Raw genomic sequence first — 25,744 nt, 5'->3', positions numbered from 1 at the left:
AGCCAGAGAGCTCCATCTCTGGATCAATCACTTCATTTCCATTTATAGTCTACTTATCTTATTCTGAGCACTGAAGACTTTGAAGAGCCTTTAAAAGGTGCTGTATTTGTTCCAGTGGCACAGTTTTTAAATGGCTTTTTGTCATTTTTAATTGTTGCTGTGTGCCATCAAGTCATTTCCAACTTATACCAGCCTGAGATGAACCTGTCATTTCCTCAGAGGGGTCTTGTCCTTGTCTCTTCCCCTGAGGCTGAGAGAGTGTGACTTCTGCAAGGGGTTCCCATGGCGGAGCAGGGATACGAATCCGGGCCCCAACAGTCATAACCCATACACCAATTTGGCGTTACTTACATGGATCATTTCCACTGGCAAATAACATATCAAATCAGGGTTGCAAGCCTCCAGGTGTCACAAGTCTCCTAGTCTTGATTTTGTTGCATTTCCTCCCAGTCTCACTGCTGTTTTCCATTGATGTATGGCAATATTAATCCCTCTCTCCCTTTACAGCAACAAGCAGCCTCCAAAGGGACAAAGGCAATAATACCTTGAAGACTCTAGAATGGGGGCCTTGTCTCATCCTCGGTTCATTCCAGGTGAGACCTTTGCTTTTAATTCTTGCAGTCAGATTTGCACATTGTTTCATGAGAACACAATTTTGTACCCAGTTCCCCCAGTTTGCCCAGAAGGTCAGACGTCCTCCTTCCTACCATTTCCAGGTAGGTCTTGAGAAGACCCTTGTTTGGAAAGTTCCCCCTTTTTTTGTTTAACAACTTCCAGTATCCCCACCTGTCTTAGCTACTGGGAGATGTAGTCCAAAGAAATAAGCTGTTTCCCACTACAACCCACACTGGCTCCATCTGCACCTCCTGTGCCTTTCATCCAGGAGAACAAAATAATCTGCAAGTTTTCAAGTCTCACAGACCATTTTCACCAGGCCTGATGAAGATTTCTGTGAAACCTGAAGGCTGGCAATCCTTTGTATTGTTAAGACAGGCAAGGTTTTGTGTGTAACAACAACCTCCTTCTCATCTTTTTATTTTTGAAGGAGCCAGTGCTGTGACACACACCATTGGACTTTTCACCATGAAATCTCGAGGGTGTCCCGGGGATGATGGGGCTTCATCTCTTTAATGTGGAATGTCCTCCACCTCCTTTTCATTTGCACTCAACCACTTAGCCAAAAAAGAGAGAAAGGCAATAAAAACCCCAACCCAAACTACCCTCCTCTGTGGTTCTTCATGTTCTCCTTGCCCTCCACAGCTGTATATTGAGAATGTTTGAGGGGAGGAATCAGAAAGTGTGGGGCACAAGGAGTGTGCAAAGAGACTCGCACATGACGCAAACCACCCAGTGAGGTATTGGTACAATGTGCAAAACCAGCACAAAATAGACCCCCCCTCCTCGACTCTGCCTTTGGGGTAAAAAGCCTCATCCTCAGCCTGTGCCCCCCTTTTCTGCCTTTCTCCTCTGTCTGGGGGAAAGTCTGCAGGGGAGGCCTGGGTCTCTGGGTGTGAGTGTATATTGTGTGTGCCTCTCTCTGTCTCTGTGTGTGTGCCTTCTTTCCCCCTTCCTTCCCCTCGGCACCCCTTCCTCCAAGGCCCTCCCCCTGCCCAAGTTGGACTACGAGGGTGTACCTTTCTTTCTTTCCTCCTTTCTTTCTTTTCTCCTTTCTCTCTTTCTCGCTCCCCCTTTTCCCTGGCTGTGGAGCCCCTTGGACCCTCCTCTGCTCTTGTCCGAAACAAGAGGGGTGACCAGAACCCCCCTCTGGATCTCTTCACAGCCCACCACCCAAAAAGGTATTTCTTTCTTTCTTTCTTTCTTTCTTTATTTCTCTCCCTCTCCACTCTCTTGAAGGGACTTGGGGGTCCTTGGAGTCTTGGGCCTTTGGGGGATCCGCTTGGCTTCATTCCCCTCTCTGGCTGGGTGACTTTTTGCCTTGCAGCCCTTGCTCAGCCCTCCTCCCTGGGGCTTTCCTTTGTTCACTTCTGACATTCCTCCAAAGAGGCATTTCCTCTTTCTTTCTTTCTTTCTTTCTTTCTTTCTTTCTTTCTTTCTTTCTTTCTTTCTTTCCTTCCTTCCTTCCTTCCTTCCTTGGCCAGTCATTGAAACTCTCCCTTGGGATGCTCTTCTTCTTTGGGTCTGCAGGGCTACCCCTCCCTTAGAAGAAAGCCATCTCCCCAAATTTTGCAGGAGGAAAGAAACTTGTAGGAGTCTCTAGGCTGGGAAATTTCTCATCCCTTCTTCCCATTCTGTCACTCCCTTTGAGAGCTGGGGAAAGTGACTTGGTTTTGTTGGAGGGGGTAGCTGCAAGTTTCCTCCCCACCAACACCACTCCAAGGCGGCTGGGGATTTTGGGGATTGTAGTCCAAGGAGTCTTTTTGCAGCTGTGTCTGTGCTTTGGTACATGGGTGTTTCAAAGTTTTCCACTCCCTCTTCCATTGTCTTTTTTTGGGTAAATGCTTTCGCAAGGAAATAACGGTTCCTTTAAAAAGGAGCAGTTTGGGTCTCATGCATTGCCTTTGAAAGGTGTGCGTGTGTGTGGTTGCCATATGTCAATGGGGAGGTTGTTTGGGGCCAGCCTCTCCATCCCATCCCATGAATGAGATGAGCACATGATGTGCAATGTGGGCACTGGGGGTGTCCAGATGACAAAACAGAAGGTGTCAGGGGGCATCATGTTAATGGAGTGTGTGAGTTTCAGACTTCTTTGAGCAAGCTGACCCCCACCTCCACCTCTGGAAGCAGTGGGATTGGCACAAGATGCGCAGGATGGAACCTTTGCGTGTTCAAGAGTTTGGAATGGAGGGCGGTGGGGTGCATCATCACCATCATCTCACACACGCCTGAGCAAGCTCTTGGAGTGAATGGGGCCCGCGCATGATGCTCAGGGTGGGACCTTTGGGTGTTGGAAGGGGCACAGGAAATGCTGTGCATGCCTTGCTTATGGAGGAAGCCCAGGGATTTCGAGGAATTCTCTTCCTTTGTCCTTCCTCTCCACTTTCCTCCCCTTTCTCCAAAATCCTGCTGTCTTGGAACTTTTCTTCTGGAGTTTTCCAGAATCTATCAAACACATTTTGATTTTGCAGATGCTGGAATACAATCCCTTCCACCCCCCAAAAAGAATCAGTGCCTCCTTCCTTAATTTGAGAGAATAGCATACTGTGGATCTACATGTTTTTGCGGGGTAGATTTTGTGGTGGGTGTGTTGGTGGCAGGAACTGGAGGAGGGGGTTTTCTTGCCTGGCTCTACCCAGAGACTTCGGCTCTTGAACCCAAGACCTTGTGCTCCAAAGGCAGGGGTTCCACTTCTGGTCCTTATCCTGAAAAGAAAGAAAGCAAGGTTCTAGTCCTCAAGGTGCAGAGTTCTTTGCACCAAGTTCCCTTGTACCAGGTTTTGGTCCGTTGTTGTGGTCTGTTGTGTGCATTCATGTTGTTTCTGACTTATGGCGACCCTGTCCCAGGGCTTTCCTGTCCAGATTTGTCCAGAGAGGTTTGGCCTTTGCCTTCCTCTGAGGCTGAGGGAGTGTGACTTATATGGACTGTTCGTCCCGTTACCTTTAATCCTTCCTCTCTTAACACAGGTTAAAGAAAATACACCCAAAACTGATGAATTATAATCTTAGAGAAATAGAAACATCTAAACAGGCTTGTTGGGAGCATAAGGTTTGAATGTTGGACTCTGGAGACCAGGGTTCGATTCTCATCTCAGCCGTGAAACCCACTGGGTGACTTTGGGCAAGAAGTCACACTCTCTCAGCCTCAGGGGAGGCAATAGCAACCCCCTCTGAAGAAATATGGCCAAGAAAATCCTATCTTAGGGTTGCCCTAAATGAGAAGCAACTGGGAGACACACAACAACAACAACTACTACTACGCTGTCTTATTAAAACCAAGTATGGAGTTAAAACAGTTTTAAAAGCCTACCAAATAGTGTTAGATCCCAACGTAAATGTCTCTCCGGCAGTTGCTATTTAACTGGTCTAAAGGCTGTCCGAATTGGCCCTCCGAGGGGCATAGGGCCCATCCCTTTGGGGTCCTTTCACCATTGCACAAGCATGATGTTTGGGCGTTGGTGCAACGCCACGTGAAAAGGATCTTAGTGCAACTGGTCATATTGGGGTATGTGCGTTTTTTATCAACACACAGAAAAGTGAGGAGGACCTTCTGCTCCTAATGCCACCCCCAAAAGAGACTCTTTTGGAGTTGGACTCAGTGACCATATCAAGATGGCTTCCTCCCACGTTCCCCATTGTGTTTACAAAAGCACATATGTGAATTATTAAAGGACGAGATGGGGAAAGAACACACACATGTGCAGAGCCCACTGCTGCACAGAAACTGTTTGGTTTTTTTAATGGCTGGGAATTCCTCATGCGTTTGGTTCCACTAAATCCTAGAATTGGAGAGGAGGGTCTTAGAGGTCATCCAGTCCATCCCTGCTGCTCAGTGGAAGTCCAGGTCCAGAACAGAGCTGGATATTCTCAGCATGAGAAAGACCAGTCTAGGCCATCAGCTCCATCATTACTTTGCTCTGACCATCCAGAGGTTTCTCTCCACATCCAGGCAATATTGGCCTTTTTTTGTGAAGCTGAGGTCTGCCTGCCTCTCTGGCCTCTGTCCCTGTTTGACAAGGTGAATCCCAGTTCATCCTCTGTTCTTTCAGATGCTCCTAAAATGTCTTGCTTCCTTATTCCTCCTCTTTTCCCTCTTTGTCCTCATCTTAATTCAGTTGCTGTAAACTGAGTTCAAAGCACAAAAGGCAAAGGCATTTGCACTTTATTGATCAGGGAGGAGAAGAGAGGAGGGGGCATAATTTTGCTCTTCCCTGTGAACTCAGGCAAAGGCAAACTGCTGCAGCTTCTCCTAATCCATCATTTCTGCCATTTTGACCACACTGATGTTGTTTGGCCACACGTGCCCCCGCTTTCATCTTGATAATTCTTCCCAGGTTCACAGAAGGCAGCCTGCTTTCCTGACCTAGACCTTGCCCTGAGGACTTTGGGGGCTAGTTCTGGCCACCATGGGAGCGGCGTGGCTGGCCCGGTTCCTCCTGGGATGCGTTCCTCTGCTGGCCATCCATCGGGGATTTGCCTCCGGCCAACATGAGGGAGACCTTCAGGCTGACCGGTTTGCAAACTACGAGAACAAGCCGCCATCCAGCCGCGTGCGACGGAGAGGACACGATACCTTGCGAGGGTAAGCAGACCCCTTTACTTCCTTAGACCCAGCTTTTCGAAATATACAAATATCTGTGAATTTTCAAGGGAGCAGACACAAACGCAGCCTCCTGAGAACCACACTTTGTGTCTGCATGGAAGTAGTGGTCACAGTTCTGAGCAGGTAGCCAAAATGGTGTCATCCAAAAGAAAGGTCTATTCCAGCAGACATGAGAAAATCCCAAGTTTTGAAGCCATTTATGAGCAAAAAGCATGCAGGAGAGATTCAAAATGCTGCGGGAGTGTGGTTTTTGTTTTTTAATGGAATAAGGAGAGGTGGGAAAGAAATGGGAACGGAATGGAGTACGGAGTGGAGCAGGACATAGGTCTCCAGAGGCTTTGGACTTCACCTCCTGGGTGTTGGACTACAAATCTGGAGACCAGGGTTCAAATCCCCTTTCAGCCATGGAAACCTTTGGGCAAGTCACGCTCTCAGCCTCAGAGGAAGGCAAAGGCAAACTCATCCTGAACAAGTCTTGCTGAGAAAACCCTGCAACAGGGTGGCCTTAGGGTCTCCATAAGTCGGCAACAACTTGAAGGGATACAACAAACACCAGAGGCAGCATGTGGCCTTCCCAGTGGGGCAACTGGCTGGTCATTGTGTGAACTGGGCACTGGACAGCTAGAGAGGCTTTGGGTTTGATCCCATTTCAGCCTTGTTCTACACAGTTAAAGGAAAGTGTGCTCCTGGGCATAATTTCTTAATATAAACATTACTACCAGACCCAAAATGACATGGAAAGAATACAGAGCGATCCCTGAACCCCCAAAACGAGCAGCAGTTCAAGCTATTTCTGCAAATGGTTTATCCAAAGTTAACAATATGCAATATATGCCAGATCAGGTAGGCCTTGCAGAAGTGAATTAAAACATGTTGAACTTTGTAGAATTCACTTCTATAAGGCTTCTTCCAAAATGCATCCAGGGAGGACTTTTACTTTCACAAGCCTCCATTTTCCTTATGATTTCCGTCTAGGTGTCCAGAGGTACATCTTTGCTTCTGTAGTATGGAGGGATAGCTGCCGAGGCAGGCTTGTCTGCCCTCTGTTTTTTTCTCTCTGTTTTGCCCTTTCTCACGAAGGGATTCGGAGGGCAGCTCCTGTTTACCTTGCCTGTTGCAGGCCAGCACACATGGCTATGGTAGGATTGGCAAAAATAAAATCTCTAATCTTTCTTGCATTGTCCACTGCAGACACGCTCCTGCAACCCAGCTCTGAAAGTTTGTGTGCCTCCAGCTCATCTTGGTTATCCTCCTAATGCTGATTCTGCTAAAAATCTTCACGCTAGACAGAAGTCAAGGAGGAAGCCATGGGGCTGGGGTCATAACAAGGCTTTGTGAAAAGGAGCGTCTTTGTCAGGGGCCTTTTAAACAGGAGGTTGTACATGGCTGAAATGCCTAGAGGCACCTCTCTGGGAAGAGGCCGAGGGCTTTCAAATAACCTTTGTACATGGTCAGAGGTGGTCTCCTTTTCCAAGAGACAAAGAGGGGAAGACTTCCAGCCCGGTTGGAGCATGAAAAGGTCACAGTCTTTAAATGGCAGAAGAAGAGAAACCAGACGGAGAGGGAGGCGCTGGAATCTCATTAGCAGACCTGCAGCGTTTCTCAGATTTCAAGAGGGACCAAATGAAGGGTGTGAACAAAGGTGGCTGTGTTTGGCCTCCATTTGGCACTTGGGCCGCAGCTGTGCTCTCTGTCTTACAGGTTTCATCTCCCCAGACAGACAGAAACCCCCAGGTCCCCCCATTTCAAACCCATTGCATTGATGCAACTGTCTGCAATGCATATATTCCTCCCCTCCAGAAAAGCTCCACAAAGTGGGTTACTGCAACTCCCAGTATCCCCAGAAGCCATTCAAATGGGGCTGGCAGTGATTCTTTTGCAGGGGGGAAGCCCTTCACACTGGAGAGGCTGTTGCATGTTAATCTGATGTTTTCTGGCTATTGTTGTTGTGTGCCTTCCAGTTGTCCCAATTTACATGACCTGAGAGCCAGCTTGGTGTAGCGGTTTGAGACTACAACTTTGGAGACCAGGGTTTGAATCATAGCTCTTTAACTGCAAAGGACACCTTGGAGAATCAAGGGCCAAAGCATAAGGGCTTCCCCCTTATGTCACAGGAAGTGGCCCCCTGATGATGTCACAGGGGTGATTTCCCAGGAGCCTATTTGTCATCCAGATAAAAAGCATCAGGTCTAAGACTGGAGGAGCATTGCCTTTTCTGAGGATGGGAGAGGCGGCCAAATGGTTCTCCTTCTGACCCCCTTTCTCCGGCCCCCATTATTTTGACCCTTTCTCAAAATCAGTCCTTGGCTTTGCCCAAAGTGTGCCCTGTTTGTTTCCTCAGACCCCCGGAGAGAACAAAGAGGGGGAGAGGTACTTTGAAGGAACATTTGTTCCCTGGACGCGTTCTGGGCCAAAGCGCCCGGTGTAAACACAAGGACTGCTGTGTTGACACAAGAGGCACGCAAAGCACATCCCGGCAGATGTCCATCTCTCTCACTGGCTTCCATCCTTTCCATGCGTTCCTTTAGGAGGAGGTCCCTGGGGAAGAACAGGGCAGCTTACATCCCAGTTCTGGAGACCAGGGTTCGAATCCCGCTCAGCCGTGGGAACCCACTGGGTGGCCTTGGCAATTCACACTCTCTCAGCCTCAGAGGGAGGCAAAAGCAAACCCCCACAGAAGCAATCTGGCCCTACTAAGCCAAGAAATACCTGTGGATGGCAGTGAGCGCTTTCCACATTGGGGCAGGCATTGAGTCCACTCCGGGTTTCATTCCAGACTTCCAAGGAAAGTTCAGCACCTTAGATAGTTCATTTAGACCCTGAAATAAATCTGCCAAAAGCCAGCCTGGTGTAATGGTTTGAGCAATGGACACTGGCAGACCATGGTTCGAATCCTGCCCTCAGGTGACCTTTGGGCAAGTCACATTCTTTCAGCCTCAGAGGATGGCGATGGCAAATCCCCCTTTGAAGAAACTTGCCAAGAAGACTATGATAGGTTTGCCTTAGCATCGCCGTAAGTCGGAAATGACTTATGTCAACAACAACAACAACAAAACTCTGAAATAAAACCTGAACAGATTCTTTGGCCCCTTAAAGTGGAAGTCCAGTAGCCATGGGCTTTTGAACCAGTCTCCCTTTCTCTCTATCAATCTCTGCCAGACCTACCTCATAAGGTTGTTGTTGTTGCGAGGATAAAATGGGGATGAGGAGAATCCCGCACGCAAAGCTAGAGGTTGTTGGGGAAAGCGCAGAATAGAAATCTGGGGAACCATGGAGATCTGATAGCGAATCCCTTGTTGCTCCTGACAGTTCCCTCCTTTGACTTCCAGGCCAAACGTCTGTGGGTCGCGGTTCCATTCCTATTGCTGTCCTGGATGGAAGACCCTCCCTGGAGGAAACCAGTGCATTGTCCGTGAGTATGCCACTGATGATGCCCCTGGCGATGCCCATCTCTCTGGCCAAAGGTCAATGGTCTGACTGAAAGTCCTACCCTTATGCATGAGTAGATACAGAAAGCATATCTGGGGGTAGTTGTGTAGGCCATACAGCAAAGCACAACAACACCCCAAATCCACAAAACAGCAATACCTTTATGCACAAAATCCATGCTGCAACCTTTCCAAGCTTCTCTGGCTTCTTCATCAGGCAAAGGTGTTAAAATCAAACAGGAGAAAGGGAAAAAATGACGATATTGGAGTCACAGGCCTGCATTTTGTCAAGATGTTGCTGTGTTGTTTTGAGTTAAGATGGTCTGGAGGGAGATTCATGTGGGCAGAGGCCGTTCCTCTTTGTTGGCTGTGTGAGTTCTGGGAGACAAGGAGTTACAAAGTCCAGGAAATTAAACTCCTTAGCAACACAAAAAGATACTTCCTTTGACATCCTAGTTGCCTCTGTCCTTTGAGAGGCTGCCATGATTTGCCTGACGAAGAAGCCAGTGGAGCTTTTGAAAGCTTGCAACATATATTTTGTACATTTTGGGTGCTCTTATAAAGGTATCGCTGTTTCGTGGATTCAGAATGGGATTGTACTAATGGGTATATACAGTAATAATTAATAATAACAGGATAGCTGAGTATCTCTTCTTGCTTTTCTCCTCTCCCCTGATAGCCATTTGCCGAAATTCCTGCGGGGACGGTTTCTGTTCCCGGCCAAACATGTGCACTTGTTCCAACGGGCAACTTTCCCCCAACTGTGGCTCCGGAGGAGGTGAGTGCAGCTGCGCTGGATCCATGTGAACGCATGCACAAGCGTGTGCAACTAGGAAGCACATGCGGCATTTGTACTCCTTTGCTTTGTCATTTTAATACAGTGGGTTCATTCCCGTCGTTACCTTTCTCTCTTTAAACATACCAGACTCCACACATTTAGACTCCTTGGCTGTTGATGCTGATGTCTCCCAAGTCTGTGGAGAACCCACTCTGGGTTTTACTCTGAACTTGAAAAGATCTCTGCAAGTTTCTGACCCTGTTTTGGAGAGCTTTCACCGCCTTGGAGAGAATGCTGTTATATTCGGCCAAAATCCCAAAGTCGATTGCTCTCAACTGACTTTTAATTCCAATGTGAAGTCAAAGGCTTTCATGGCAGGCATCCATAGTTTTTTGTGGGCTTTCTAGGCTATGTGGCCAACTCTTCTAGAACATGGCCACATAGCCCGGAAAACCCACAGAAAACTATGACTTTTATTTAATAGCCCCTCGTCCCCAGTCCTTTGATTGGAGTTGCAGACAGTCTTTCTGATTCTTTCTTTCAATTCGACCTCAGCTCCCTTACAGAGATAACCAGACCCTGTGTTTTAAGTGGCCATTGTCACCATCATCATCATCACCTCTAGTATTTTTTATTATTTTACAAAGCATGTTAAGCTATAATGGGAGTAGGGGAAGAAACTTTGGGGACTTTGGCCTCCGCTGGACCAGTCTGGAGTCTTGCTAGCCCATTCCAGTCTGTTGCCTCTTGCAAAATCACACTCACACGCACGCACTCTCACACTCTCACACACTCCAAATAGGGGTGTTTTTTTTAAAGCTGCCCAAGTTGTCGTTTTCCGCTCTAATGGAGACCCCAGATGTTCACAATCTTCCCAACCATGCAAGGAATGTGTGCCTGCGGAGGGGAGGCGGGTGGGCAGCTGAGGGGCTTGAATATCCCACATTCCAGAGGGCCCTATGGGTCACCAAGGAGAGGAAGGAAGGGGGGCAAAGCTGCACCGAGGCTGATGGCGGGACTTGGGGCGCCTTCTGGAGCGCTTAATCTGTACTTGCTGGTTTAGGGTGGCCCCATGGATTTCGTGGTGTTTTCTTGGGCAAGGAGTCCTCAGAGGCGGTTTTGCCAAACCCTTCCTCTAAAATGCAGCCTAGGAGTTGAAGTGTTCCTTCGCAGGCTCCCTACCAAGTACTAACCAGGGCTGACCCTGCTTAGTTTCCACAATTAGGCAGGATCCGATGCCTTTAGGATTAATAGAATGCTGAGATAAAGGCAAGGTTTGGGGTTAGAAATAGGCTTATGGGGGCAGTGGGGCAGACCGCTTTGGGGCCTGATCCATCTCAGGTGTTAATACCCTTCAAGGTGCAGGGATAGCCAAAAGGTCTCTCCTTTTCCTGGCTCCTTGCTATTCCTAAAAAACCCACACTTGGCCCCAATGCAAGTCCCTCCGCCAACCCCTGTCGCTCTTTGGGTCTCTAACAGCAGAGCTGATCTGAAAAGGCTGAATAAAGCCTGGGTATACCAGCATCTTCCTCATAAAGAGACCTATGACTTACATTGGTGGGTGGGAATTGTCTGGCCTGTCTCCGGATGTAGTGGAACTGCAGCTCCCCGCATCTTTCACCATGAATGAGGCTAGCTTGGGGATGCTGGGAGCTGAAGTCCCACAACATATGGAGGTGGGACACACCATAGTTTTGGCCCCTGAAATTCTGTTGGCTGTGTTTTATATTCACCTTGGCTGTAAGCTGCCTGGTGCTTCATCTTGGGAGAAAGGAAGATGGATACATGGGAGCCAGCAGGGTTTGAGTGCTGGATTTGGGCTCCAAGGGACCAGGGTTCTAATTTTTGTTCTGTTACGGAAACTAATTGGGGGACCTTGGGAGAGTCCCGCTCTCTCAGCCTCAGAGGAAAGCAATGGTGGCAAAACTCTTCTGAAGGATAAATCTAGCTAAGAAAACTCTGCCATGACTTGGAGGCTCATAGCAACCGATAGAAATAAGTCAAATATTTTTGGAGTTCAAACCCAGAACCCCTAAAGGAACAGGAGAGGTTGCTTCCTCCTCATCCTCCTGTTGATCTCCTTCCTTCCTTCCTTCCTTCCTTCCTTCCTTCCTTCCTTCCTTCTCCAGCTCAGTCCTGCAACGTCCGATGTATGAATGGCGGCAGCTGCAACGAAGAAGCCTGCCAGTGCCAGAAGGGATACACAGGAACATACTGCGGCCAGCGTGAGTATCAAGGCATGCTTAGGTAGCTGCATGCGCTTGTGCACACCCCTCCATGTGCAAGGAACTTGGGAGGGATAACCTTATGAGGCAGAGCGGTGTAGGGGTGTGAGCACAGGGCTAGGACTTTGCTGCAGGCCATCATGATTGTAGGGTGCTGGGTTTGGGTGGGTGATTGGTGCCACTTTATCGGTCTCAACCTCAACTCCCACTGCAGCAAACCACTGGGTGTGCTGGTTGGCTGTGTGTCAGATGGGGCTTGTAGTCTAAGGGGGTTTGGTTGTTCCAACTACAGCACCATGCCGGCTCTATGGCAGGAATTATGTGCGCCTCCAAATGCCCTGAAACTACATGAGCCTTTGCCATGTTGAAGAATGTTGGGAATTGTAATCCAGTCTCATCTGTCCACTCCAGCCTGGGTCATCCCAATTTGGCCCTTCTGGCCTCCCAATGGCCTACAAACTTTGGAAAACACCACGTCCTGCTCCCTTTTTGCTGTCGGTTCATGAATGGGAAAAATTCAGGATTCCTACCCGGATTCCCGCCATGAAGCCACATTTCCTGCAGATCCTGGCTTGTTTTCTGTCCAAGATGACTGCCCTGACTGCTCTCTGTTTCTCACACAGCTGTCTGTGAGAGTGGATGCCAGAACGGAGGCCGCTGCATCGGACCCAACCGCTGCGCCTGCATTTACGGCTTCACCGGGCCCCAGTGCGAGAGAGGTAGGTGGACCGCGCACCACGGCCTCAGGGGCCTGCCAGCACCTTTGCTTTGTAGGTGACAACTCCCAGCATCCCTACGCTGCCCAGGGTTTCTGTAGTCACAGAAAGTAGTTTTTTGGTGGTCACCCTCCAGTGCAGTATAGATGTACACATACATGTGTGTGTGTATATGTGTGTGTGTTTGCATGTGTACATAAAATCAGGTGGAGAAATTGTAGACTTTCATATGCTGCCCTTAAACCCTACTTTTTTGTTGTAAATTAATCCACCTTGAATCCCATTTTGGGAGAAAGAGAAAGATAAATCTAATAAACAAATACTCCTTATTGTTAAAGTAAACATAAAGACACATCAACACAGATATGTATTAGAAAACACATAATCACACTAATTAACACACTAACAATAAAGACAATAAAAGATTTCCAGCCTTCTTCTGGAATGGTATTTAACTCAGCCCTTCACATTTCCTCTTCATTCGTAGCGCAGTAATTTTAAAAAATTAAATTAAAAACCCACTTGGACCTTTCTAATCCACACACCATGACCTTTGCTTTAAACTGAGGGTACATCTGCACTGTACAAATTAATGCAGTCTGACATTGCTTTAAGTGCCATGGCTCCATCTTGTGGATTCCTGGGATTTGTAGTTTCACAAGGTCTTTAGCCTCACCAAATGACAAATCCCAGAATTCTATAAGATGGAGCCATGGCCATTAATGTGATGTCAAACTGCATTATTTCTACAATGCAGATGCACCCTATGGCTAAATCTGGACTGCAGAATTAATGCAGTTTGAGATTGATTTAACTGCCATGGCTCAGTGCTATGGAATTCTGGGATGTATATTTTTTTAAAAACCCAGCAAATTGGCACACCACAAAAAGCCTGATGGAACAGGAAGGGTTTCTTTCCCACGGAAAGAGAGGAAGAGTTGCAATGCCTCAAATCGAATTTGCAATGGGTTCCCCCCTGAGCCCTTTTCTTGCAGGCTCTATTTTTGCCCCTCTCCCAAATTCTTGTTTTTAAAACTGATTTTAATTTTCTTTACCTCACTGCACCATTTCGGAGCATGTGTGTGCAAGCGTGTGTGTGTGTGCGCGCGTTTGGCCACGGTTTGGAGGGATCTTGTAATGTCTGAAAAGCCCTGCATCAAAATCCCCACCACACTCACACACACACACTTTGCAAAGCTTGTGGTTGAAGGGATTTGGCCCCGGCAGAGAATCGGAGATGAAACAAGTTTTGCAGCTGTGTCGACTACGTCCGGACTGGCTCCTTTGCCAAGACAAACAGGGAGCTGACTGGGATGGAGAGATAGGATAAGGTTTCAAAGCCACTTCTCCTCTCCTGGAGGCAACACTCCCTCTTTCTCTTTCTCTCGATTTCCAGCACCAAGGCACAGTTTCTTCCTTTGGGAATCTGGAATCATATAAAGGTCTCTGTACTAGTTTTGGGGCTTCCCCTGAAACCAGGTTTGGGGAGCCGTGGGGCACCATTATCTGTAACCAGTTATTTTTGCTTTGCCCTCCAGCCTTTCATTCAATGGCCTAGGATTTGCAGTTGGGCCTTGGACTACAAGTTCCATCACCCTGGGGATGCTCAGGGTTGGATCGAGGGAGGATGAAGCTGTGAGTTGGCATTAGGAGCCCTGGTGATGGCTTCCAGGTTAGCGGAAGAACGGTGAATCCTGTCCAGGTTTTAAAGGAGCTATTTGGGACGTTAAACTCATGGAGAAGATAAAATTCAACACCTCTTTAAAGTTTGGACTGAAACCCAGAGCAGATTCACCCGTGCCCAAGCCACCTGTCGCTTTCCTGGTACAACCAGAGACTTTGTATCATTCCTTTTCAAATGGTGGGGACAAGGGGTTGTGCGCTGGGGGTCTCTTCCCCAAATTTTCCACAGGGTCCCCAAAGCCACAGAAATCCCCAAACCAGAACCTGGGAGGATGAGAAGGATGAGAGAGAGATTGGTTTGTAAAGGGAGGAATTTGGCAGTCATGCTGCTTAATGGAGGAAATGCACTCCTTCTGAGGTCCTCAATGGCTTCATAAGGAGGTTAGTGTGGGTTTCGGCTCGATCATTTCCTAATAGACACATTTTGGGGGATTCAGGGAGGTGTTGGGATGTGAGCGGAAATGCATGAAATGAATTTGAAAATGAAATGAAACATTGAAATGATGCCAGCCCCCTCAGAGGATCCGAAGTGCAGACGTTGTGTTAGGAACGCCTTGTAGAGGTGCTGGCCCACATCTGGAGGGTCGGTGTGGGTTTTGGGAGCCTTGCCTCAAAGAGGCATGGCTTTGGGGGAAGCGAGGCCCCAGAGATGCAGGACAGCCCTCCTGGCTGCCTGCCACGTTTCCAAAAGGGACGGGTCTCCATAGGGATGCCATTGCTCCGACGTCCTGTCTTTGCTTGAATAACGGCTGTAGTTTTCTCCACACTGTGGGAGAAAGTAAATACATTACAGCAGTATGATTGCATTTTAACGGCCATGGTAACACCTGGGATTGGTAGTTCAACAAGGGGCCTTTTGAATTCTTAGCCAGAGAGCTCTAGTGCCTCCCAAAGCTACCAAGTTCAGGACTCCCCAAAGGCACAGACATGGCAATCAAAGCAGGATCAAAGTGCAACAACTGCGTAATGCAAAGAGGACCCTTGACAAGCAGACCTCTTAGGTTAGCCATTGGGAAACCTTTCCAATTTTGCAAAGCACCTGGGAGACAAGGCCTTCTCAGTGGCAGCTCCCAATTGTGGTGCACCCATCCCCAGGAGGTCCACTTGGCCCCCTCCCTGCTCTCTTCTTTCTTTCTTTCTTTCTTTCTTTCTTTCTTTCTTTCTTTCTTTCTCTGTTTAATTTGAAAGGGGCTCCCATCTGTTCCCCCCTCCCAGATGGTGCCCCAAAATACCTCTCTTTTCGTTGTGGCCCTTCCTGTAATGCCAACTGAAAATGGCCTTGTGTCTCTTCCTGTGACCATTTTGAGAAGGTCTCCCACAAAAACGGAGGTGTTTGGGAGAGCAGGGGTTCGTACTGGTGTTTTTTTCTTTAACATGCATTTTTTGTGTGTGCATTTGTGGGGCTTTCTATGCGTAATGTGTGTGTAAATTGTGACTGTTTTTTAAACATGGGGTTTGGGGGGCTTGGATTGGGAAATGTCCACAAAAGTGCATTCTATGGGTTGCACTTTCCCCACTCCTGATGTAGACAAACTTTGTCTGGAGGAGAGCAGTAATACAGAATCCTGGGGATCTGTGGAAGGCGTTGGGCAGTGTGATGCTGCTGCAAAAAGGGTGAATGCAATCCCTTGGGGGATGCATCTGGGTGCCGGGGCTGCCTCTGGGATTCCCTGAGGAGGAAGGAGGCGCAATGGCAGTCGACGTTGCCGCTTGCAATTTCTCCTCCGCCCAGCGTCCCTCTGAGCCAAGCTGGTGCGTGTCAGGAGACCGGCCCAACACGGAAAACGCCTGTGAGCTAAAAAGAGGAACTGTCTCATAAACAGGGCCTTTTATTAGAAACGTCTGTGCAAGAGGAGAGATGGGGAAAGGCAGCCCTGGCAGGCGGGGAGTCTTGAGCAGCTTGGATGGGGGAGCCTTTCCCTAAGCGGGATCCTCAGAATTGAAAAAGGAAGAAGGGGCACCCATGCCGCTTGGGCCGCTGCGGGCAGGCGGATCAGGGCCCTGGGGTTTGGGGAGGTTCAACAAGTACACTACAACTTCCCTTCCTCAATGCACTGCAGCTGGCAACAGGTGACTCGTGGGAGACGCATGGCTTTTGGAAATGGACCACTTGGTTTGCTCTCAGGTGTCCATTTTGCAGAGAGGTTGAGGAAGGTCTTTTCTACCTTGCATTTTCAACTACAGCTTCCAGATCCCTCCAGCCAGTTTGACCAGGCATAGAGTTTGGGGAGTTGTAGCCTCCAAATCCCCACCACCACCGTGTGTGTGCGTGTGTGTGTGTGTCTTCCCCACAGACACTTCTGGTCAAAAGGGCATCACAGTTTTTGGAAAGGAACACCTCTATGGTTGTTGCATGACTTCAAGTCGTTTCAGACTCTCCTGGCGACCTTATTGTGGCGTTTTCTTGGGAAGATTTGTTCAGAGGGGCTTTGCCTTCCTCTTGAGCTGGAGAGAGAGTGACCGTTGCACTGAGAGGGTTTCTATGGTGCATGACACTTTTTCTTTGTGTGTATGCTTCCCAAAACCCAGGTCTGTTTTTTGGGTCCTTTAAGAGTGTGGCTGTGCAGTGTGAGCTGTACTTGTGCGAAGGCAGGGAGGGCTGTCCTAGGACTCTTCCCTGCAGCAGCAAAGGGGAAAGAAGGGTGGAAGAGGGACGCTCCTCCTCTGGGGCCGGGTGCCAAGGGTCCAGTTTCCCACCAAAGCCACATGGAGGGGGCTCTCCCCTCCGTCCATCCATCCGTCCATTGGTGTGTCCCACTGACCTCCTTTGAGCCACATTCCCTGGCTCTGTTTTGAGAGAAAACTTCAAAATGTTGTTCTGAAAAAGAAGGACGGGATTGGAGGGCGAAGATTCCCTCGGATACTTCCTGGCTGGCTGGCTTGTTTGTTTAAGGAAAGGGAAAATTCCTTTGGACCCAGATCCCTTTCCCAAAGAAAGCTGGAGAGGACAGAACAGGCTGGCCGGCTGGCAAGGAAGGGCCTGTGTAGTGAGTTCGAGTTCCTCGGGGCGATGTTTGTCTTGGACAATGCGTTCCATCTAACTTGTAGGACATCTAAGCTGAGACCGAACTCTTGGCGCTCGGTTTGTTGGCTTACTCAGTGATCTTTTATTTTTAAAAATTCTGGCCCGCCTTTCTGATTATTGCCAATGCTGAATGGCAGCTTCTTTCTAGCGTTTTTGACAAAAGGTTTTTTCCCGAAACTTTTGTGTGCGAATTCTGCTTTTGTTTAGATCAAAAACCCTCACCTTTTCCTAGTTCTGCTGCTTGTAATCCATGTTTCAAAAAATTAGGGACCCCAGGGACCTTGGCCATGGGAGACTTTACCTATGCAAAGCAGGTGCCTTACCACTGAGGACCCTTTCTCTGAAAATAAAGCAACGCCTGAGTCCTCCTGGTTCCCAGGGAAAGGCATTGATGGAAGTAAGCTTCAGCCTCAATTGGGCCTTTAGGAAGGAAGCAGAGAAGGGCTCTTTGAGTAGCAATGGGGGGACTTTGTAGGTTCTGTTCCATAGGTTTTTCTTGCTAACGTACCTGGAGCCTGGCTGCAGGGGCAGATTAGGGCCGTGGGGAAGTGGGGAGGGGGGCAGGAGTTTTCCCATCCCAGGGTCTTAATAAAGCTTGATTGGAGCCTCATTAAAACCTTTAATCACCTGACCCATTAAAATCAGGCCCAGATGCAGGCTGGCTCACCGCCAACCCACCCAGGCCTCTTGTCTGCAAACTTGCAGACGGCTTTGGCCCCGGTCCCTGGCTCACTTGGAACCAAAATCCGAAATGCTATTTTTGTCTGGGCGCTTTCCCTGACACCCCCTTCTATGCGCCTGTGTTCCTGTTCCCATTCTCTCTCTCTCTCTCTCTCTCTTTCTCTCTCTCTCTCACACACACACACATACACACATTTTGGTTTTTAGAAAGCTCATTCTGAAAGGGTCTCCTTGCAGTGGCGTTGACCCTTTGCATTCAGTAGGCTGCAGGCCCATTTGAGAGAAAGTATAAATGGATCTGAGAGGGCTGCATTTGGTTTTTGCCATTTCAGGACAAAGGATTGTGGCATTTGACACGGAGGGGGGGACGCAGAGCTAGAGACCCTACTTTCTTGAAGACATTTTGGAAGCCTATCATCCTTGGTCATGGGGAGGATGGGAGTTGTCCTCCCCAAGGGCAAGGCATTTTGCAGCCTGAGGCAAGGAGGAAAACGGTGTGTTGTCCATGCCCAAAATGCTCACCCAACTCCAAGGTGCGCTATGGCCACAAAAGGCAACCAGAGGCAAAACAATCAAGCAACCATCTTTTCCCATTCCTAGCAGTAAAGGTACAGAAATAACAATGCAAATAGCGTAACCGCTTGGTGCCCTCGGAGGTAAATGCCACATCTCTAGTCGATTTGTGGAAATTCTGTGCCATTTTCAGACAAAAAGGCACCCCATCTGTGCTGCTAAACATGGGATTTTTCAATGACAGCAGTCATCATTTCTGACTTATTCAGGACTGATTAATAATAATAATAATAATAATAATATTTATATCCCACCTCTCTACAAAATGCAATCGAGGCGGCTTACAAGATTAAAAATATACAATCTGAACCCTCAACCCCCCCCCTTAAAATACAATTAAACAATGTAGAATTTAAAACATAAAACATACTTAAAAACAATACAATAACTGTGGCATTCCAAAACACCTGGAAGGCATCAGACTGGAGGACATTGGAGAGTAGGGAGAAGACCTGAGTTCCAGTCCTGTCTGGACGCTCACTGTGTGGACACCAGATCTTGACATGGGCCGACTTCACAAGGTTGTTGGGGAGACAAAAATGGAAGAGAAGAACAAATAAATTGCCTTGTCTTTCTTGGAAAAAGAAATATATGGGCTTTGTAAGTAAGCCTTTAAAATGACTGTTCACAGCCAGTCGGGCGGGATCCCTTTTGACGGCTTTGAGCATCCCTCTTGTAAAACACGCATGATTTTGTTCGTCGAAGGGACATATTTCTGAGCCAGGCAGGAAACGATGCTCCCTTCCCCCCGATGTATGGCTTTGTTCTTCTTCTTCGAGGGGGACTGAAACCCAACTGTTCCTCATTAGGAAAAGATCCCGGTTTTGTTTGACTCCTTGGATGAGGTTTTGTTGTTTCTTTGCGAATGAGTTAAACAATTACACATGGAAATGTGGTCTGTCAGGGATCCTTTAATGAGCTGCAGATCCTCCGGTTGGTTGCTGAGAGAGAGAGAGAGAGAGAGAGAGAGACTTAGCTCCTCAATCTGTTTCCCATAATCCCCCCCCCAAAAAAAAGACACACATACACACACACCATTCACTGGAAATCTTTGGCCTTGTTTCGGTCGGTGTGGAAATGCACAATGACCATGAAGGAAACAGGCAGCTGCCTTGAAACTCCAGAGCTGAGCAGACTTCTGCCTGAAGTTTGCTCTTCCGTTCCTCCTCCTCTGCCTCCCTGCTATTGCCTCGTCTCCTGATCTTTCTCCTCTTGAGATCTGCATCCGAATCCCTAAATCCTCTGCCCCTGAGGGTGGTCCAGATGGTTTTTGGGGGGAGGGTCCCCCTCTCCCTATGATCTGGGGCTTGGACTTTGCTCTACTGCCTATATTATTGTCACCATCCTTGTCCTGGTTTGGCAGGGACAGACGGTTCATCCTCTGCCATCCCCCTTTCCCCCTTTTGTCCTTGGCTTACTTCAGCTGCTGCGAATGGAGTGCCTCCCCAGTGTCCTTGTGTCTGCGATGGGACTGAGAGAAAGCCTCCTCCCCAATTGCAAAACAGGGACACGGTCATATAGGTAGCGATGGTCCTTCAAATAGCCCCTAGACCCAATCTGTTCAGGGCTTTATAGGTCATAAACAGGACTTTGAATTGGGATTGAAAAGAAACTGGCAACCAGTGGTGCTGTTTCATCGGGGAAGTCTCTTTAAAATGCCATTAAACTATTCATAGACTTAAAACCATTTGAAACAAAGACAGAAGATACAAGTCATGCTATTAAAAGTACTTTCCAGTTGAAATAGAAAAGTTTTCACTTCTGAGCACTCTTTCTGAACATGGAGGCACTGGCTCCAGATTCACCCCATTCCTCTGATGCAGAAACCACGACCCTCAATGCCACCAATTGGACTTATCCCGATAATGTCTCCTGGTTCCCTTTGTGCGCCTGCCTCTGAATGAAAGCACCCTCACACTCAGGCACTCCCACATTTTTCATTCCCAGATTACCGCACTGGCCCTTGCTTCAGCCAAGTCAGCAACCAGATGTGCCAGGGCCAGCTCAGCGGCATTGTCTGCACCAAGACCATGTGCTGCGCCACCATCGGCCGGGCCTGGGGACACCCGTGTGAGATGTGCCCGGCCCAGCCCCACCCTTGCCGCCGAGGCTTCATCCCCAACATTCGGACCGGAGCCTGCCAAGGTAAAGTCCAGCTTTGTTAGAACTGTAGAGGAGCCCATTGGTCCAGCCAGCCCTCTCTTCCTAGTTTGCCTGGAAACTTTTGGCTAAGCAGGTACAAGCCATGGTTTGTTCGAAAGATGCCAGGTAGACAGATAGAAACTGTTGTTTACTTGAAAGCTGTCAGAAAGACACACAAACCATGGTTTCCTTAGAAGATGCCAGGTAGATAGATACAAATCCCAGTTTGCTTATTTGCATAGATGCTCAAACCACGCTTCTTGAGCCAAGGTTAAAGGAGACCAAGGTTTCCTGTGTCATACAAAAGGACTTTTATGCTCCCAGCTGCTCCAGAATTTTGAACTATCACTGGAAAAGTAGTCATATGGTTTCTTTTCCCTACCATTTTTCAAGTAACTATCCACCCCGCTTGACTCTCTTTCTCCTCCATTCCCACAGATGTGGACGAATGCCAAGCAATCCCCGGACTGTGCCAGGGGGGCAGCTGTCTCAACACCGTTGGCTCCTATGAGTGCAAGTGCCCAGCAGGCCACAAGCAGAGCGAGACAAGCCACAAATGCGAAGGTGAGGATGCCAAGGAGGGGCTGTGGAGGGGGTTCAGGGATGGAAATGGGGGGTGGGTGACTGACAAACTGGTGGAAATGTCCTCCTTCCTGCTGGCAGTGTGTCTTCCCTGGAGCAGTCATAATGTCTGTGGACATGGCGTCACATTGCCCAACAGCAGACAGGTTCACTGACTTGTCAGGGTTTCTTCCACGTTTTGTAAGGTTCTTTAAAAAAAAAAAAAGCTTTTCAGACTTTGTCTTCCAAAATTCCTAAAATGATGGGCTCATACCATAGAGAGGCTGGGGTTCACTGGAAGGGCCCTCTTTCCCTAACTTCTGCCGTTGTGCTGGTTGTTGGGTCAGTTGCTTTGCATGGAGTTGAGTGAGAGAGGTGAAATCCACGAGGTTCTGGAGTCGACGTCAGGTTTCCGCAGCGCCTTCCCGGCTTCCCCTTTGGCCGTTTTTCAGCGGCTGGTTCCTTCCTCTCCCAGAGCCTTGGCTCACACCTGCTTCCAAACCCCAAAACCGTTCCAAGTTCGCCCCCGTCCCCAAAGAGACGAGAGCAGCTTCCAAAGTCAACGCGCCTTCAATCCTGCCATTGTCTGAGAGCTGAAACCTGGGGGCTGGTTTTTAATTTTTAACAGAGGTTTGGAAGAATGAGGAATGGAGGGTGAGGGTACCACACCAATGACTTCTACTGCTTCTAGGAAGGTGGCCATTCTGCCAGAAATGGTGTGGGTCTGTGTCTGAATCGTTCTCTCATGTGGGTCTGTGTCTGAAGGAGAAATCCCAGTGAGTTGCGCCTCTGTGGGGACCAGGGATGCCACTGTGGGGTGGGGGGCAGCATGAGACCCCAGGGGCCACGTGGACTCTGTGGCTGCACTCACTAACTTCCCCCACAGAAAAAGGTGGAGTACACGTTTTTAAAAGGTGAAACTGTCTAAGAAGTTAAACCAATGAAAACCATGCATATGTTCAAACCAAGGCTGTATCGACACTGGAGAAACAAGCTGATTTGGCACCACTTTTCAGCATCCTGGCTCAAGGCTATAGAATTCTGGGAGTTGGAGTATGTCCAACTCCCAGAATTCCATAGCCTTGAGCCAGGGTCTGCTCTGGGCCCCACAACAAACACCAGTGCCCAGAATTCCATAGCCTTGAGCCAGGATGCTGAAAAGCAGTGCCAAACTGGGTTATTTCTCCAGTGTCGATGCAGACTAAGATTTCCCCCTCCAAGCTTTTTAATAGTAAGCCACATTTTAACTTGGTAACAGAATGAAGTCAATCAGGCCTCTAAAGCCTCTAATCCTAGAAGGTGCTAGTCCTTTAAAAAATAACAATAAAGGTCTATTAAAGGAACATAAAAGAAATGGGACATTGCAAACAAAATGTGTTTGTTCAGGGTGCTAGAAAGGTATTTTAAACACTATATTCCAATTTCTCTTTTGTGTTCAAGACTGGGTTGTCAAGAACATCAAAAAGCAATTTTTAAAATGGACTTTTCCCGTACTTCAAAAGCTCTTACGAAGGGTCCTGTGGAGGTCATTCTTTCCCCGCAAATACAATGAAAGGGTGACCCATATCAGTTAATTTGTCTCTGCCAGGGGTTCAAATTGAGGACATTGCTGCCTGGGTAAGAATTCTGCCCCCTTCAAGTGAAACTTTCCTTCTGCCCCCAAATTTCTAGCCTTGCAGTAGCCCCTTTTGAGGATTTTGAAATAAAATTTAGGCACTCAGAGAAAAGGGGCAGCAGAGCAACCCGGTGGAAAAGTCCTAGGTATGGAAGATTTTCAAGGTCTCACTCTGCAATGCTAGAAATGTGGGGACTGAAGGAGAATTTAATGCAGATTTCTGGGTTGGGGGGCAGTGCCATCATCCCCCTCCTCCACATTGCCACGCCCCAGTGATCACACCAGTTATTTGCCCACATGGACCTCAGTTGGTGTGCCATTTTGTGCCATCAGCACCAGGGTCTTGTTTAGCCAGGTTCTTAAAATTTGTCAAACCTTCCATGTCTCTGCCAGGCCTGTTGGGTGTTGGGTGTTGGACCTGAAACTAGGGTTGGGGCTCTTTGAATGACCCATTTCACACACACACACACACACACACACACACACACACACACACACACACTCTGTGCGTTGTCTTTCCCAGACGTGGACGAGTGCGGGAGCATCGCTGGTGTTTGCGATGGTGGCGAGTGCACCAACACAGCCGGCAGCTATGTCTGTGCCTGTCCGCGGGGCTTCATGACCAGCCCAGATGGATCCCGTTGCGTAGGTAAGAGAGACACCAGTGTTGCATTGTGTTTCCGTCTCCCCATCATTCCAAGGGCTCAGAATTCACCTAAACAGGGCTTCCTTTAGCGACGGAGGGAACATTGACAGTAATTCTTCTTTCCAGCACTTGGGAAACCTTTGCAAAGTTTTCTCCTGGGATTTGAACACTTCAGAATATTCCAAGGATTTATTCTGTCTCAGAATATGTGCGGATTTTCTAAAAGACCTCAAAAAATGCTTTCTCCTAGGCCAGGATAACAGCTTTATTTTGGCCAGGATAAACTGTTCTTCTAAACTTGGGCATTGTGTGACCTACAAGCCACATGCCTCTCCCAAGGGCCCCCAGGTGTCAATATATACACTTGTCCCTCCATATTCACTAGGGTTAGGGGCACAAGACCCCCGTGAATATGGAAAAACCACAAATAACAAAAACACCATGTTTTTACCTGAGAGCACACCTCTCAAAATCTGTAGGTCCTCCAGGGCAACTCTGTGGTCAACATCCGACAGACACTGACCATAGAACTGCACTGAAGGAGCTACAAACACCTAGTAGAGTATTCTCTCTAGGAATCGCTAGGCCTTTCAGTGCAACTTTTAGTTAAAATTGACCGTAGAGGTGCACTGGAGGACCTAGAGATTCCTAGAGAGAACATATTAATCAAATCCATGAATAATTAAATCCACAAATATCAAAGCTGCAAATATGGAGGGATGAGTGTATATATTTTTGAATGGGTCTTCTTTAAAAAAACACCAGTCTAATCCAAAATGCTCTCTGGGGCACATGGGGGCATTTTTGACCTATTACCCTGCCCCTGGGCATTTTAAGCCCAAGAGAGGACTTCTTTAAAAACTAGAAATGAAGAAGACATGGCTTCTGGTCTCATCCTGTTATCAGAAAAGGCCTCTCCTGGAATAAACATGGTCAAAATGGCTCCCACACTCCCAAGAGGGACTTGGGGACAAAAAGTGATTTATTTGCATGGGAAGAGGGTTCTGACATGGAGCATGGCCCTCCATATTATTCTGAAGGGGCAGTGTGCCCACCGCCTCCATTGGTCACCCAACCCTCCTGAGACCAGTCCACCTGGACAAAGAGGGGTCACTCTGTGCCTCAACAAGAGCATCTTGGCCAAGGGAAGCATCCACTTGTCACATCTTCCAGGAGTGGAAACCTTCCTCTGCTCTTCCCTGTGGATCACAATGTTCCTGAGATCCCAGGAGAAGGAAAGGCATGCGGTTTGACTCCTCTTCCATCCCAGCTCCATTTCTGCTGTCTTGGCAATCCCAGGCACAACAAACGGAGTTAATTTTCTCCTTCCTTAAGTCTTGCTTGAGGGAACGTGGCACGCATGGATTCCCCATTGGTTTACCTCCGCCGCCGCCCCATTCTCATGGAGGTCCTAATGTGAAATGCCGCTCGTTGTGGCTTTCTCATTTCTCACGTTATTTTCCTTGAGAGGCTCTTTTGGATCCAAAGTTTAACCTTGTTGGCTTGTTGTTGCTGTTTAAAGAAAAAGAGAATGGGGCTGTCTAAATGTAACTCATTAATAGGTGCTGGGTTAAAATATGACTTTTAATTAAAGCCATTTGGGCCTCTTAGTGCTTCCTAAACTGTATAGGAACAGGGTTTATAACTATTTTAGCTTTTCTTTTAGACATTTTTGCCCTGGTGGTTTATTTAATGCACTTTTCTCCCATTTAAATTCTTCTGTTGTATTTATCAGGGACTGTTTCAGAGTGTTGATACTGCCCTTCCCTGTCAGTTCAGGCAAAAGCAAACTGCCACAGCCTCTCCTAGCTTGCAATAAACCTTGCCAACTTGACTGCGCTGTCCACGCATGTGTCCACACATGTTCATCTGTGAAATGTTGCAGTATCTGTGAAATATATACCTGTCCCTGGCCAGTCTTGAGCTGGAAACTGAGTGGGGAGGCCCAATTGTTAGAGAGGGCTGGAAGAGCAAGCCGTCCCTCTCCTCGCCCTGAAGCCTGGCACCCTAAATGTACCTTGGATGGCCACCTCTCAAGGGTGCTTTAGCAAGAGCAGAGCTATTAAAACAGACTAAAGGAAGTCTGACATTGCAAACCAAGGTATTAAAAACCCCTTCCATCTCTTTGGTGATAAAAAGGTAGCCCCTTGGGGGCTTCTCTCCAGCAAAGAACTGACTTTCCTCTCCCCTTTTTCAGGGCAGGATGTGAGTCTTTTCCTGCTTTTTTCTCATCTGGAAAAAGTGAGCAAATTCCTCATGGTCTAGGGGAGCGAAAGCATGTTTCACAGCTGTTTCTTTTTCTTTTTCTTCCTCCACACCTTCAGGAGATTTGAGAGCTTGCCCCCTCCTTTCCCAGCCATTTCTCTTGTTTCTCTGCAACAAGGCCTTCAAAGGGGTTTGGTTTTCCAAAGAGATGGTCCCTCTTTTTGCCGACAGTCTGCAGGCAACAGGATC

General features: G+C 48.1%; 1 protein-coding gene across 2 annotated transcripts in view; it reads left to right on the top strand.

The window, feature by feature from the left end:
* The first annotated feature begins 506 nt into the window (after positions 1–506).
* The window catches only part of LOC149308238 (fibrillin-2-like), a 70,850-nt gene continuing 45,612 nt past the window's right edge, over positions 507–25,744 (top strand). Inside the window, exons 1-9 of one of the 2 annotated variants that reach the window (XM_089535369.1) lie at positions 507–593; positions 4,949–5,196; positions 8,547–8,629; positions 9,325–9,423; positions 11,553–11,648; positions 12,272–12,367; positions 20,274–20,471; positions 20,907–21,032; positions 23,168–23,293. In XM_089535369.1, the coding sequence (XP_089391495.1) occupies positions 5,021–5,196; positions 8,547–8,629; positions 9,325–9,423; positions 11,553–11,648; positions 12,272–12,367; positions 20,274–20,471; positions 20,907–21,032; positions 23,168–23,293 (1,000 nt within the window). In that variant the 5' untranslated portion in view covers positions 507–593; positions 4,949–5,020. Of the gene's footprint in view, positions 594–4,948; positions 5,197–8,546; positions 8,630–9,324; positions 9,424–11,552; positions 11,649–12,271; positions 12,368–20,273; positions 20,472–20,906; positions 21,033–23,167; positions 23,294–25,744 lie in introns of those variants that run through there. The other variant, XM_089535370.1, reaches the window with a different exon arrangement.

The sequence above is a fragment of the Sceloporus occidentalis genome, unplaced genomic scaffold, assembly GCF_023333645.1.
Source record: "Sceloporus occidentalis isolate IW3139 unplaced genomic scaffold, rSceOcc1.0.p SCAF_8, whole genome shotgun sequence".
Lineage (NCBI taxonomy): Eukaryota > Metazoa > Chordata > Lepidosauria > Squamata > Phrynosomatidae > Sceloporus > Sceloporus occidentalis.
This window is presented reverse-complemented; position numbering and strand designations above follow the sequence as displayed.